At 38.3% G+C, this 14,461-nt stretch overlaps 1 protein-coding gene across 4 annotated transcripts in view; it reads left to right on the top strand.

The window, feature by feature from the left end:
• Dock4 (dedicator of cytokinesis 4) overlaps positions 1-14,461 on the top strand; it is a 443,711-nt gene that overhangs the window by 269,077 nt on the left and 160,173 nt on the right. For all 4 annotated transcript variants that reach the window (XM_048799621.1, XM_015498141.2, XM_048799623.1 and 1 more), the window contains exons 14-15: positions 11,816-11,940; positions 12,917-13,079. In XM_048799621.1, the coding sequence (XP_048655578.1) occupies positions 11,816-11,940; positions 12,917-13,079 (288 nt within the window). The remainder of the gene's footprint in view (positions 1-11,815; positions 11,941-12,916; positions 13,080-14,461) is intronic.

The raw sequence follows: 14,461 nt of genomic DNA, 5'->3' as shown, positions 1-14,461 counted from the left end.
AGAGTTTTTTTTTTTTTTTTTTTGGTACCAGGGATTGAACTAAGAGGCACTTGACCACTGGAGCCACAGCCCCAGCCCTATTTTGTATTTTATTTAGAGACAGGGTCTCACTGAATTGCTTAGTACTCCGACATTGCTGAAGCTGGCTTTGAACGCGCAATCCTCTTGTTTCAGCCTCCCAAGCCTCTGGGATTACAGACATGTGCCACAGTGCCTGACTCTGTATAGGTTGTATTTTTTGTTTTGTTTTGTTTGTGTTTTGTTTTTTTTTTTTTTTTTGAGAAAAAGGAAAAGACACAGATTTTATATATTTAGAACATCTGACATACATGAAGTTGTAATTCCATTGTTTTTCTTGTACCATAATCCCCCTGCTGAGACGCCTTAAAATGTACCTCTATGACTCGTATATCATGTTTCTTAGTATCATTCCAAAAGCCAAAATTGTTCTGTCGGTTGATATATTTTATTTTATTTTTATTTTTTTTATTAGTTGCTCATGGCAATACCATGATCTTGACATATCGTACATGTGAATCAAATGGGGTATGAATTCTCATTTTTCCAAGTGTACAGGTTGCAGAATCACATTGGTTATACTGTCACGTATATACATACAGCAATACTAGAGTCTATTTTATTTTGCTGCCCTTCCTATATCCCCCTCCCCTACCCTTTCCTCCCATCACCTCTCTCTACCCAATCTAATGTCCGTATAGGTTTTGATAAGAACTGTTACTGGGCAGCAGTTGTCCTCTCTTGCAGGATTTTTTTTCCCATTGTAAATACATATCTATATATGTAAATAAGCATCCATGTACAAATACCATATATCTTTTTTATGTTTTCTAGATCAGTTTGTGTATATGATTCATGTACCCAAAAAAGACTCCACAAGTGTTTGTTTTCTAAATGAAAAGGCAGAGGTTAAAAGGGTTCACATTGTGAAATCAATGCAAAGTTCATTGAAACTGATGGAATTTTGCAGTAAGTTGGTCTGTATCTCTCAACCAAAATAAGTTTTTGAAAGCATGCCCCTTCATAATCTTATGGCAACTTACAGTTCTCTGAGTATTTTACATACAAACTGATGAGATGGGCAAGAATAGTATACCTGCTGATGAGAAAAGCTGTTGTATTTAGCAAAACGTGGTCAGTGCAGGCAGCAGGCATTGATTAAGGATCAGTTTTATGCTAGGATCCCCAAATTAAAGGATGAATTCATTCATTCTGCAGTTGTTTTGTTTTGTTTTGTTTTGAGTACCTTCTGTGGGCCGAGGTATTCTTCCAGCTATTGGAAATACAATAATGAACAAACAGAAAAAGAAATCCCTTTTCTCATGGAACTTATTTTTTAATAAAAAATCATAATTAATGTGTAAGTAAAATATATGTGTTTAAAGATACTAAATACTAAGGTAGAAACTCGGGTAAGTAAAGGGCTTAGGAATATCTGAAATGATATTCAGGCTGGGCTGAGAGATGGAAACTTTAGATAGGTAAGAATTTATGTGAGGACACAAAGAGTAAAGAACTGAAAGAAATGAGGATGCCATGCAGAGAGAAGCATTCCAGGCAGAGGAAACAAGTGCAAAGGCCCTGAGGCAGGAGAATGCCTGGTATATCTGAAGAACTGCAAGAAAGCCATCTTGGCCAGAAGGGAGTCATGCTATGGGAGACAGAGTAAGGAGGACAGAAAATCATGTGGGGTCTTGGAGATCACACTAAACACTTTGACTTTTATTCAGAATGATGAAAGGAACAACTGGAAGATTTTGAGCAAGGGTGTGCCTAACTGGTATACATTCTGACCAGATTATTATAGTCTCTACGTGAAGATTATACCTGGAAGGAAAGTGGGAAGGCAGGAAAGAAACAGGGAGATCAATGCGGAGGCTGTTTGGGATTATCCAAGAGAGTGTGATCATATCTTGGAGAAGGTACAGCTGGGGAGATTGAGACCTGCTCCTGCCCTCAGGGGTGACCTGCTCATGCCCAGGCAGAAGACACATGGAGATCTGGAAGGGGTTAGAGGGAGCACAGAGGAGGACTAGAACCCTCCTCCTGTTGAAGGAACTTTACGGACGATTTCATAGAGAGGTGACATCAGAGCCAATGACTCCAGGCCACATCTCCTATTGTTTGCCTCTGTGCTAGCAGCAAACCCAGCTCTGGTACTGAGCCTGTGCAGGTGTGGATAGCAATGCTCCACTTCCAATGTTAAAAGAAAACCTAAACTCAAAAAACTTTTTAATTTTTTTTAATATATTTATTTTTTAGTTGTAGATGGACACAATGTCTGTATTTATTTATTTGTTTGTTTGTTTATTATTTATGTGGTGCTGAGGATCAAACCCAGTGTCTCAAGCATGAGAGGCAAGTGCTCTACCACTGAGCTGCAACCCCAGCCCAAACTTTAATTTTTTAAGTTCTGTGAAGATCTGGATTTTATGAGAGAATAGCCTGTTAAAATCCTTTGAAATGTAAAAGCGTAGAACAAACCAGAAACGTTGAAATGCCATTTAGTTGTGAATCCACGATGCTAAAATTCTAGAAATTTCTCATTGTCCCTAGGAATAGAGGGCTGAACAGGTGGGATTATCCTCACTGAGCTTTGGTTTATCTGACCCTTCATGTGTCTAGCCCTCTCACTTTCTTTCTCTTTTCCTTTTTGTCTTTGTCATCTTCTTCTTTATCATCCATCTCTAAGGCCTCCGAATTTTACCTTAGAATAGGAGTGAGCTATGCAGGTTATTATGGCTTACTTTAATTAAAAAAATTTAATATGTCACATCCTTGTTTTACAAACCAAAAAATGAATTTTCATCAGCCTCCAAATTTTATGATGGGAAGCCTCTACCTTGGGTTTGGTCTTGCATAGAAACAAAAAACTTCTGCCCTTTCACCTGCAAGTTAGGAGATGAAAGATAGCATATTGAGTATTAGTATTTCTCATTGCTTCCTATCCCACCCTCCACAACCAAGAAAAGGGAGAAAAAATAGACCAAATGGAACAATATAAAGCTGTGGACAAACTTTTTAAAAATTAGATCCTCTGGACTATGATCTAAATGTCTTGTGATTGTTGTGAATAAAAACCCAAAATGACCAGCCTTGCCCATTGCACCATTTTGTGATCTCTTGATAGAAATTCATTCATGCAGAGAGAGCTAAGAGAACAGTTTGGAAGTCTTCCTGAAATGACCTGACCTAGCTTAGAGACCTATTCTGCCTGAGCATCTCATCCTACTGTTGTTGAAAATGACTGTTTATAGATCTGTTTACTTGGTGGCATGCTATTCAGTGGCTCTTGCAACCGTTCATTATTTCCTTCAGTTGCTATAAATAACTGGTATTTCCTCTTCAACAAAAAAGCAAAAAATTCATCCCACTGGGAAGCAAATTGATGGGCAAATCTAATATAAAAAACATATTTCAGAACAGAATACAGCCAGCTGCTAGAAGAATTCCTCATCTTGGTCTCTGGGCAGTATCATTGAGAAATGGAAAAATATAAAGCAAGACGACACTTCACTGGCTGAATTGTCTGGGAGGTGCTATGCTCATGCAGCCTTTGTCTGGCTTTAGTGATGGAAATGGTCTTTCTGGGGGAATAAGGCATGCTTCTGTCCCTTTCTGGCTCTGTCTTGTAGTGCAAGGTTCATACTGTCTAGGGGAACAGCCCTTCCCAAACACAGGTCTGCACTGATGGGACTAGAAGATAATTTGAAACACTTCCTTCTCTTTCTTTTCTCCTTTTTATTGTTGACATCTTAATCTTCCAAATTAGATGAAGAAAGGAGAGATGTAGTTATTTATTTAAACAGCTGAAAGGAGCTCTAAAACTGACTGAATTTTTTTTTTTTTTTTTACATTGGGAAACATGTAGTTCTGTCTTCTGTGGTATTTTCGGAATGGTCAATTAATTCTCACCAGTGGCTTAGTGAAAACTTGAGCTGAGTGCTTCAATGAGAAACTGTTTGTGAACAACATTTCTGATCACAGTGTGACATGGATAGTCTGAAAGCATGATTTTCTTTTTCCATTTTCTAGACTTGCTTTCAGAGTTAATTTGCATCTGTAGTGGTCTGATAGGGGTCAAGACAGGTGAAGCACATGCTCATTCCAAGAGGACCAACTTCATCAACACAGCCACTGCCTCTCTGCTGAACAGAATGATCTGTGCTCTTGAAGTAGACAGGAACACACAGAGAACTGTTTGAAGGTTGGCACAACACAGTCAGTGCCCAGCTCTTTTTGAAATGAGAAAACATGAAGACAGAAACTCTCCCCTTGACCTTGCTTTTGTACAGGTGGATCTCTAAGATATCATCTGGTATGAAGAAACTGCCTGCCTTTGTGCTTTGGAACCATCCAGACAATGATCATTCTCTGAGTTAAGGGTCAGTCACTCCACACTTTATTTCTTAGGATATTATTTTTCCAATTAAGAGAAGGTATTTTCAGAGAAGCTTTATCACTGTTACCAATAATCCAGATAATTATTCTGAAGGGAGTTTTGTGCTTTGGTCTCTAAGCCTAAGAGAGGGAGAGCAGCAAAAATATTTAAAATCATGCTCTCCCATAGAAATAAAAATCAAACCACAAATATAATTTAAAATTAGCTAGCAGCTACTTTAAAAACCCAGGAATGAAGAGGTAAAATTAATTTTAACAGTACATGTTATTTAAACCTTTACACTCAAAATATTATCATCTCAATAGGTAATCCATATAAAATATTTTGAATGTTTTTGAACCTCACTCTTGCTGCTGTTAAAAAATCTCCTTGCAGCCAAGTCACATTTTAAGTGTTCAGTTGCCACACATGTGGCAGCAGTTATTGTATTGGACAGCCTGGCCATTAAATGTCTTAACAGACTGTGCAGATCAGGCCTGGGCCATTCCTGAGTATCAGGAAGGTCTGAGTTTCCATCCACCAGACATTTTGGAGCAAATATAACGGATGTGTCTGGAAGGTCATGGAAGGTCTAACTGCCCTTCTTCCACCTTAAACACCCATTCTTACTCTTAAGTTTATGATTTCACCATCATGATCTCACTACTTCATCTTCCCTGCCTGCACCCCATCTCCCTGGAGACTTTCTCCACACAGGAATTTGTTAAACTGTCACTCATTGTTTGGGGACCTGTGATAAATTCCTTCTGGTGCTCTTAGTTGGTCTTTGAAGTTTCTAATTCATTTTTTAAAAAAAGTAAAAATGGTGGAATGATAAGGGAAGTGGATATTGATCTCAAGATTTATTGAAATTTGTTTTGTAAGTAATTTGACTAGATAATTATTTACAGGGCTCTGATCAATAATGTTATAAATGTGCCTGCCTCATGTTTAAGAAAGCAAGCTACTGTGCTTTTTTTAACATAAATATTATTATTTACTGCTTACTGATAGAGAAATGCATATCAACAGATGGAATTAATCCAGAGGTGACTCTTCCATGGAGAAAGTAGATTGGAACTATTATGGTACGATTTAATTTTCCTTAAAAGTATATCCTAAATCTAACCAAAGTTCATCACCCTCCCAGCCCAACTCACTGAGCCTCTATATCATATAGGGTGCGTGCGTGTGTGTGTGTGTGTGTGTGTGTGTGTTTATATAAACATATAGCTCAGATCTGAACCCCTAATCATGCAAAGAAATGGTGGCCTTTCAAGCAGTGAATGCCACAATGATCAGAGAGAGATGGAGCTTCTACCACATCACCCTGAGGTTGTCTCTCAGCTTCAGATCAGACTAGGGGAGGGGTTGGCACCTCTCAAATTAAGAAGCCAATAGCCTCATCACCCAAGGATGTAGAGCTTTCCCACAGTGGCCCTTCAAGCTCTTCATGCATTGTCCCAGAGTGAGAAAGGCCATGGGGAATGATCACCTGTCCCTGCACCTGCCTCTCTGCAGAACTGTTCCAAAACACCTGGCACAAGGCTGTTCTGTGAGTAACCCTTGTATATTGGATATTCATAAGCAAAAATTTAAAGATACCCCCTCCAAAAAAGTCTACTACCCCCCTACGACTTTCCTGGAAGCATAGCAAAACAAAAAGGAGAACAACAGACAGAAAGTAGAAAATAACTGATAGGTTTTACTGAACTGAATCAGTGAGAAATGTTAAGCTATGCTTCACATCAGTTAATTTTCCACCCCATCCTGACATTTTTCTTGTGTGTGGTCTGCTTTAGTCTCCAGTTACCTGTGCATCCTCCTCCTTCCTCCTCCTTGAAGGTGTCATGAAGTGACACAAGCTTAGCTCTAGAGGGCACATTATATTAGTTTCCTATAAGAAACCATCACCACAAATGAGTTGGCTTAAAACAACACAAATGTTTATTACCATTCTGGAGGTCAGAGTTCATTCTAGTCTCATGGGGGAAAAATCAAGGTGTTAGCAGGGCTGCATTTCTTCTGATGGCTTTGGGGAGAATCTCCTTCCTTGCCATTTCCAGCTTCTGGAGTCTATCTGCACATCTCTACTCAGGAGCCAACATCATTTCAACTTCTGCTTCCTCATCACAACCCTTTCTCTAACCGATTCTTCTGCCTGCATCTTTTAAGGACCTTTGTGATTATATTGGACCCACCCCAGCAATCCAAGAAAATCTCTGTATCCTCAAGATCCTTAATTTAATCACATCTGTAAAGTCCCTTATTTGTAAATTAACATATTCATAGGTTTCAAGGATTTACTTTACTTAAATTAGGTTACATAAGGTAACATATCCATAGGTTCCTAATCCTTGGAACATTTGTGTACCTGCCACACACGTGAAGGACCCTACAGCCAATGTATTTGATGCGGAATTTTCTCTTCAGGGTTCCTGAGAGTGGTTTTCTGGTTCATTGAAAATTTTTTTTTTAGTATTTTTTTTTAAGAGAGAGAGAGAGAGAGAATTTTTTAATATTTATTTTTTTAGTTTTCGGGGGACACAACATCTTTATTTGTATGTGGTGCTGAGGATCGAACCCAGTGCCCTGCGCATGCCAGGCAAGCGCGCTACCGCTTGAGCTACATCCCCAGCCCGGTTCATTGAAAATTTATGATGACCAAGAACACATCCTCAGAAGCTGGGGTTGTATCTCAGTGGCAGAGTGCTTGCCTGGCATATGTGAAGCACTGGATTCGATCCTCAGCACCACATAAAAATAAATAAATAAAGGTAAAAAAAATGAAGGAAAAATAAAAAAGAACACATTATCAGATCTCCTCTCAAAAACTTGTTTCACATTGGACCATTCTCCCTCCCTCTTCTATCCACTGGTTTGAGGTTTTTTGCTTAGAACTTTAAGTCCTTTCTTCATATTGTCTGTAGCCTGTATGTTATCATTTGCCATTTCTGTTCTCTAAAGAGGGTTCCTAGAACTGAAATCAGTATTTCATGACTTTTTTGATCAATGCACAATAATATAGGGCTTACACCTTCCTTGCTGAAGTCACTTGTAGTGAGAGACAAGGCAGATTGTTTCATCTTACCTGATAGCTATTCTCACTCTGGTGATTTTTTCCTGGATAAAGTGGGGTTCTAATAATACTTTGGACACATTTCTTTACATCTATGCTTCAGTTTTCTCATCTCTAAAATGGAAATAATAGTGCCTTTTTATAAAGTGGATGTGAGGATTTAAGGAGAGGTTCTACTTCTAGTGCTTCACAAAATACCTGACCCACAGCTGGTCCTCCCTGCTGCTGCTGCTCTTACTAGAAGGACTCCCACTACTGGCTGAGTCGCTCCCTCGTCTGAAGTGATGAGTACCAGAAGTGTTTCAGATTGCAGAGGTTTTTTTGTTCTTGTTCTTGTTTTTTATTTTGGAATATTTGCATAAACTTTACCAGTCATGTACCCTAATTTAAAAATCCAAAATCAAATCTGAACCTTGATGTTCAACTCTCAGGGTTTGCTTCTATTAGTGGAAACCTTGTGCCTGCTTAGGTCAAGCTATTAATCAACCCTTTGGACTGAAGTCACTGAAGTCTTTTGACTGTGTTCCCATTGCTGTGGCCTTATCTTCATCTTGTCTGCAATATTTTGAGAAGCCTTCACGTGTATACAGGTTTCCCAACTAGTGGGCCTGCTAATGAGAGGAGAGTGTCATGCACATCAAATTTACAGAGTAATAAATTTGAGAGGTGTGAGGTGTTAATAAACATTGTCGGGAAAATAGCTTTTCACACTGGTGCCATGACTCCATTTTATACTCACTTTATGGTTTCTCTCCTAATTACCCAAGATGCTTTCCTAACACCACTTGGGCTTATTAGTTTACTCCAGAGCTCCTCAAGTGCATCAGTTTTAATTAGCACTTGTTTCAGCTTTATCCTTTTGCATATTTTGGCAGAATGTGGCACCTTGGAACATAGCAAGCCGCAGAATTCCTGGAGAGAAGCATATGTAGAATGTCTCCCAGGAGAAATATTCTTCTTGTCATGTGCTTATTTTTCAAAGAAATCTTGGTTCAGTCTAAAAGATTTACAGAAGATAAGAGGGCTTACAGGAATGGTGACATTTGAGGAACAGAATATTAAAATAAAGCATCTGTACAAGGTATTCTAATATATGGATGTCTTCTATTCTGGAAGCTCTTTTGTAAGTCAGAGAAAGGATAGCATAAGAAAGTCACCTTGTCCTTCCCAAGGACAGGTGTCCCTCCACTGTCTTGTCTGTAACTTTGCTATTAGTTCACTCTCATTTTGATAATGGAAAGACCTGATTCCTAGAGCTTTGTATTGTCCTGTGTAGACTAATGTCACAATATAGCAGTAACAGAGAATAGAACTTAAATCTCCTTATTCTGATTATCCTGTGACCCTGCAGCCTTTAGGCATGCTTGAGTTCACAATCTCCTTTGTAATGAAGATACAGGAGAATTCAGCTAATTTAGAAGCTAAATAGACTTTGTGGATTGGCATGAGATTCTAGTGTCATTTATCACCTTGCTCCTGTGTTAGATCATGGCATGGCTTACTTTGGTCTCTGATGTTCCCATGAAGATCATTCTCATTAGCATGTTGAAGTATAACTCCTTCTCTGCCCCTATTCGACATACCCTACCCCTTCTCTCACTTAAATTTAGCCACATTGTTCAGTGCGTTGTATATTTTACTAGTTTATTAAAGACCTACCTTTACTAGAATCTGCAATGTTTGCTTTATTCACTGCTTAGAATAGTACATCTGGCACATAGGAGGTGCTCAAGAAATAGTTGTTGAATGAATACATGGAAGAAAAATTGTGGGACACTGGCAGTCATCTCCCTGCCTTCCCTCCTTTGGGTCTAGCCTACAGACGTGAGAAAACAGGGTACCTTGCAGACCTCCCTCATCCCTCTTGCCTTTGCTGAAGTCAAAGTAGATGTGGCCTTCTATCAGAGGAGTGAGGAAAACACTCTCCCAAGAAAACCCTAGTCCTTCTTTTGCAGGACAACCAATCCCTGTGTAGTTAGACAAGCTAATTATTCATTATGAGAAATTCCTTAGGTAAAAATCCCTATAGCTATGCTTCCCATTAATTAGTGTCTGGTTTATACTTTGCTTGTGAGATGCATCACCTACTTCAAGGACCAAAATAATTTTATGGTTTGTTTTTTTTTTTACCTGCCACATCTGTTAATGGGAAACTGATGTCAAGAATGTCCTTCCAAGCTCCTTACTAACTGGTATGTGTGTAGACAGCACACCAAAGTTCTTTTTTATTGGCCTAAGTAGCTTGATTTGGATGACAAAATTTGCAAGTCTGCTCTTCATTCTCTAGTAGAATTTTTAAAAAATAACCTTAAGGGTGTGTTTGTGTATGTTTTTTAAATACACACACACACACACACACACACACACGGGCCCTTGTATCCACAGATTCCACATTCACAGATTCAACCAGCGACGAATCAGAAACATTCAGAAAAATAATTGTGTCTGCATTGAACACATAAAATTTTTCTTATCATGACTCCTTAAATAATACAATATAACAACTGTTTACATAGCATTTACATTGTATTAGATTTCATAAGTAATATAGAGATGATTTAAAGTACCTGGAAAGATGTGTGTAGGATATATTCAAATACTGCACCATTTTATAGAAGGAACTTGAGCATCCATGAATTTTGGTGTGGACCAGAGGACTGTTAAACAATCTCTCATGAATACCGAGGAACATCTCAATAGTAATAAAATGAAATGGATTATAAAAAAAAAATCTAGCAAACTTTCGAAAGTGACTGGACCATTCATTAAAACATTAAAAACATGGAAAAAGTTAAAACAAAACTTTCAAAGCATATATAATATTTTTTATTAATTAATTTATTTTAAATAGGTATGTATGACAGCAGATTGCCTTTTGATTCACTGTACATAATTGCAGCACAACTTTACATTTTTCTGGTTGTACATGGTGTACGTTGCACCGTATGTGCAGCCATACATGTACCTAATGATGTCTGACTCATGAAATGTGTTGGTTTTGTCCTGGACTTATAAATTTATCACTTTCCCAAGTTGGTTTTATAAGCTATATAAGAATACGGAAATTCATAAGCCAGAGATTTCTGTATCAATTGTTTCCACTATCATGCATTTTATATACTCTTTGCAGAGGGTGGTTCAGATTTAATACTTACTGGAACTTATTCAATTCGTTTGTTTTATGCCCATCTGTTTCCTAGTCAGCCCAGGTCATTTGGGAACGATGCTATCATAAAAGCTGGTTTTCGTGGAAGACAGTGACTAGGACACTGGGATTGGAGAGCTGGGATACTTTGTTAAACACACTTTGATCAGAAACTTTTATAACTCTCACAGTTGCAGACATGTATGTGGTTATTTTTCTTTCTGGTGATTTGCCTCCTAATGGAAGGTTTTTCTCAAAGAGTGTTACTTTTAATCTTTCAAACATTTGAAAGTTATAATAAATAAGTTCGGCCCTGCCATCTCACCAACATTGATCTTCAAAAACTTTCAAGTAGTAGTGCTTCATTTATGTATTTCTTATTTCTATCCACCCATGCCACTTAATTCTTACAGGAGAAGTTAAAAAAAAAAAAAAGCATGCTTTTAGACCATTTGCATAAGTTTGCTAGTTGGCACAATGTTTTTTTTTTTTCTTATAATCATAAGAAAAGGGTGGGGTTAAAAGGCATTCAAGTTCTATAAATCACAAATGGAGAAAATATAGATGGTTCATGTGTGCCTAGAAAATGTCGGTTTGAATCTAGGGCCTTACTCATTTGTTTTATAGCTTGATGGCATGAAATATTAAATTGAATTTGTGTGAGTGAATTATTCTACATCTGTGCTCATAAAGTGCTAATCTGGATTCTTCCAGCAGTGAGATCATTTTGTCTGTGAATTTTGGAAAAGATTTAAATTGTAACTATACTCTTTGCAGTCCTATCATTTTATTCCATTTAGGTAATTCTTCTACTCTAAAGTGCCTTTACTAAAAAGTAATAATACTGGTTTCTGTGAGCCACCTCTGCTAGGCTGTCATTTTGTAATCACACCTCGTAAATGAAATGAGGGAAATATTGACAAATGGTGAGACTGGACACCACCTTCCTCCTCAGTCCTGGTATTCATCTCTTAAATGCACATTTGTAGTATTGTGAGTTCAGACTAGCAGAAGTTGGCTTTTATTCTTCTTCAGCACTGGCAGTGAGGGTGGGACCCTTCTTTTAAAGTACATTTGTACCTTTATATGTATGACAGTAAATTTTATAAACTAAAGTTTTTCCTGATGAAACACTATTACACTTCCAAATATATATATATAAAATGTGATTTTATTTTTCATTTCCTAATAGGTGAAATGAGGAATGATTTATATATCACCATAGAAAGGGGAGAATTTGAGAAAGGAGGGAAGAGTGTGGCCAGAAATGTGGAAGTTACGATGTTCATTGTAGATAGTAGTGGCCAGACCTTAAAGGTACGTTAATACTGGATATTTTTTTGGTAAAATTATTCTACATAATTGCTTTAGCTTCATCTTTAATGTGATCAGTTAATTTCTGATTTGCAGTATTGTCTTCTCCACCCTGTATAGTTTTCTTTATATATATATATATATATATATTAGTTATACGTGGGCACAATATCTTTATTTTGTTCATTTTTATGTGGTGCTGAGGATGGAACCCGGATCTCACACATGCTAGGCAAGCTTTCTACTGCTGAGCCACAACCCCAGCCCAAGTTTTCTTTTTAAAAACTCATTAGGATGCCTCTCAAAAATGAAATAGAAAAGCAAAAAGGCTTTTATTTTATTGTGTCAAATATTTTCTTCATAACAGTTATTCCTTAAGTGTAATATTTATTTATGCTATTTAATTATTCCCCCTTTCATCTGCCATGGTTTTGTATAAAACACTTGTTCTTTGGCAGTTGGCTAAAAAAAGTTGGGGGGAGTCATATTTAATCTTACAAATTTTTTTTACCATAATTGGACATGAAGACTGGGGTACTACTTGCCATTTGGGGTGATAATAATAGGCTCCTTCATGGAAGAAGCATTTTTCCTGAAGCTCTTCTTTTTGAACAAGTAGATTGCCCTGTTGCTTTTAGTGTTGGCTGCTGGGCCCAGTGAATACCCGCTGGGACCATGAATGGGCTTTTGGCTTCAGCAGTCTGGGGACTTTGCCTCATAGTTGAACTTCCAGTGGGTTGTGCAGTTGTCCATCTCCCATACATCATCTGGGCACAGCATGCTTTGGAAGACCAGCATCAAAGTAAACAGACACACCTTACTGGGCAGCAGCAAGTACAGAAATGATGTGGCAAAGAATGGGGAGGTGATTTCATATGGGGTGCTGTTTGGGGAACCCAGGCAGAAAGAGCACTGATTGGGTGCCACTTTGAAGAGACTTGGATGGAGCTGTCTTTAACCTGCATGTTTCCTTTGTTAGGATTTTATCTCCTTTGGCTCTGGAGAGCCTCCAGCTAGTGAATACCACTCCTTTGTGCTTTATCATAACAACAGTCCCAGGTGGTCCGAACTGCTGAAACTACCTATTCCTGTGGATAAGTTCAGGGGCGCACACATCCGCTTTGAGTTTCGGCATTGTTCCAGTAAGTGTTTGGTGGGGTTGGTTCTGTGGCTGTATTGTGTTGATGTGTGTGTAGTATGTTCATTTAGCTGTAGTGATGATAGGGGGCTGATCTGCAGAAAGAGTGACAAATGAGATTTCTGGAGGGAGGAAAGAAGGTGAGTGGGAACCCTGAGAGGGAATTGGGCTCACTATTTGAAGAGCCAAAAACCTTTATGGAAACAGAGAAGGAATGAGAGAAGAGGGGGAAAAAACTGCAGGAAATCTGCAGATTCTCTTTAAATTGATTGCTTTTTTAAAAAGCTCACCGCAGTCTAGAAAGATTAGATAGAAAGGGAGACAGCATTAAAACTTGGATAGGTTCCGGTCTTCAGCAGTCCTGACCAGACTGGTAGCACCAAGAACTGATCCAGCTCCTGGTCAGAACGGCAGAGGTTACTCAGAATCTTCTGTGCATGTTCATCCACTGGTAAGACTGTTAGTCTTGAATTGATGTCTCATTTGTGTATATCTGCATCCCCGTTCAGTGTCAGATGATGTCAAAATGAGGATCAAATAATGTCAGCCGGAAAAGGTCTTTCAGATAATACAAAGTAATAGCCTCATTTACAGATTTAAACAACTCAAGACAGAAATGTTACCAGATTTATTCATGTGGACATTACTGTCCATGAAGTTGTCATTTCCTGGTATCTTTATTTTAATTCTCTTATATTTATTACCACACTCTCAAACACCCTCCATACCCCCACTGAGTCTGACCAGGAATCTTCTGATATTCCCTGTGTCCCTGAAATGTATTGTAGACAACCCTAGAATATACAGTGTGACAGGAGAAAGTTCTGGTGAACTTGCTTTGAGAGGCATATAGCAGGTGAGAGGTACAGGAGAATCACAGTATTAGAAAAGTGGCAGGCTCCTCTCCATTCTGTGCATCTGCAGTCTCAGGGCACCATCAAGAGATACATGGCAACTTCCCCTGAGGGATACTATAATTCAACCAGTTCTCTTCTTCAGGAAAAGGAGAGGACTACATCTGTGGCTATGACTATGGCATATTTCATAATTGGTGCAGAAAGCTCCATAAATTAAATTTTGTTTTAGAATGCAGGAAGATGGCTAGCAGAGTCTCACTAGTCTTTCAAATTCCCAGAAGAGTTTCACATAAAGGACTTGAAATGGGAAAATATAAAGGACTTAGAGTGATAAAAAACTGTTCCTTCCACCAGTCTTTTTATCAATTCTCACTTGGACCTAATATGAGCTTTGAGCTTTAAAGCAAGAAAAGGGTAGAGGAAAATAAAGGTGAAACAGCAGGGAAAGGGGGAGAGCGTTTGGAGAAAATTATTGTAATTCATGACTTGGAAAGCAGAACAAAGGCTGTTTTCAGTAAAATCTGTTAAA

This window comes from Marmota marmota, unplaced genomic scaffold (genome assembly GCF_001458135.2).
Source record: "Marmota marmota marmota unplaced genomic scaffold, marMar, whole genome shotgun sequence".
Taxonomy (NCBI): domain Eukaryota; kingdom Metazoa; phylum Chordata; class Mammalia; order Rodentia; family Sciuridae; genus Marmota; species Marmota marmota.
This window is presented reverse-complemented; position numbering and strand designations above follow the sequence as displayed.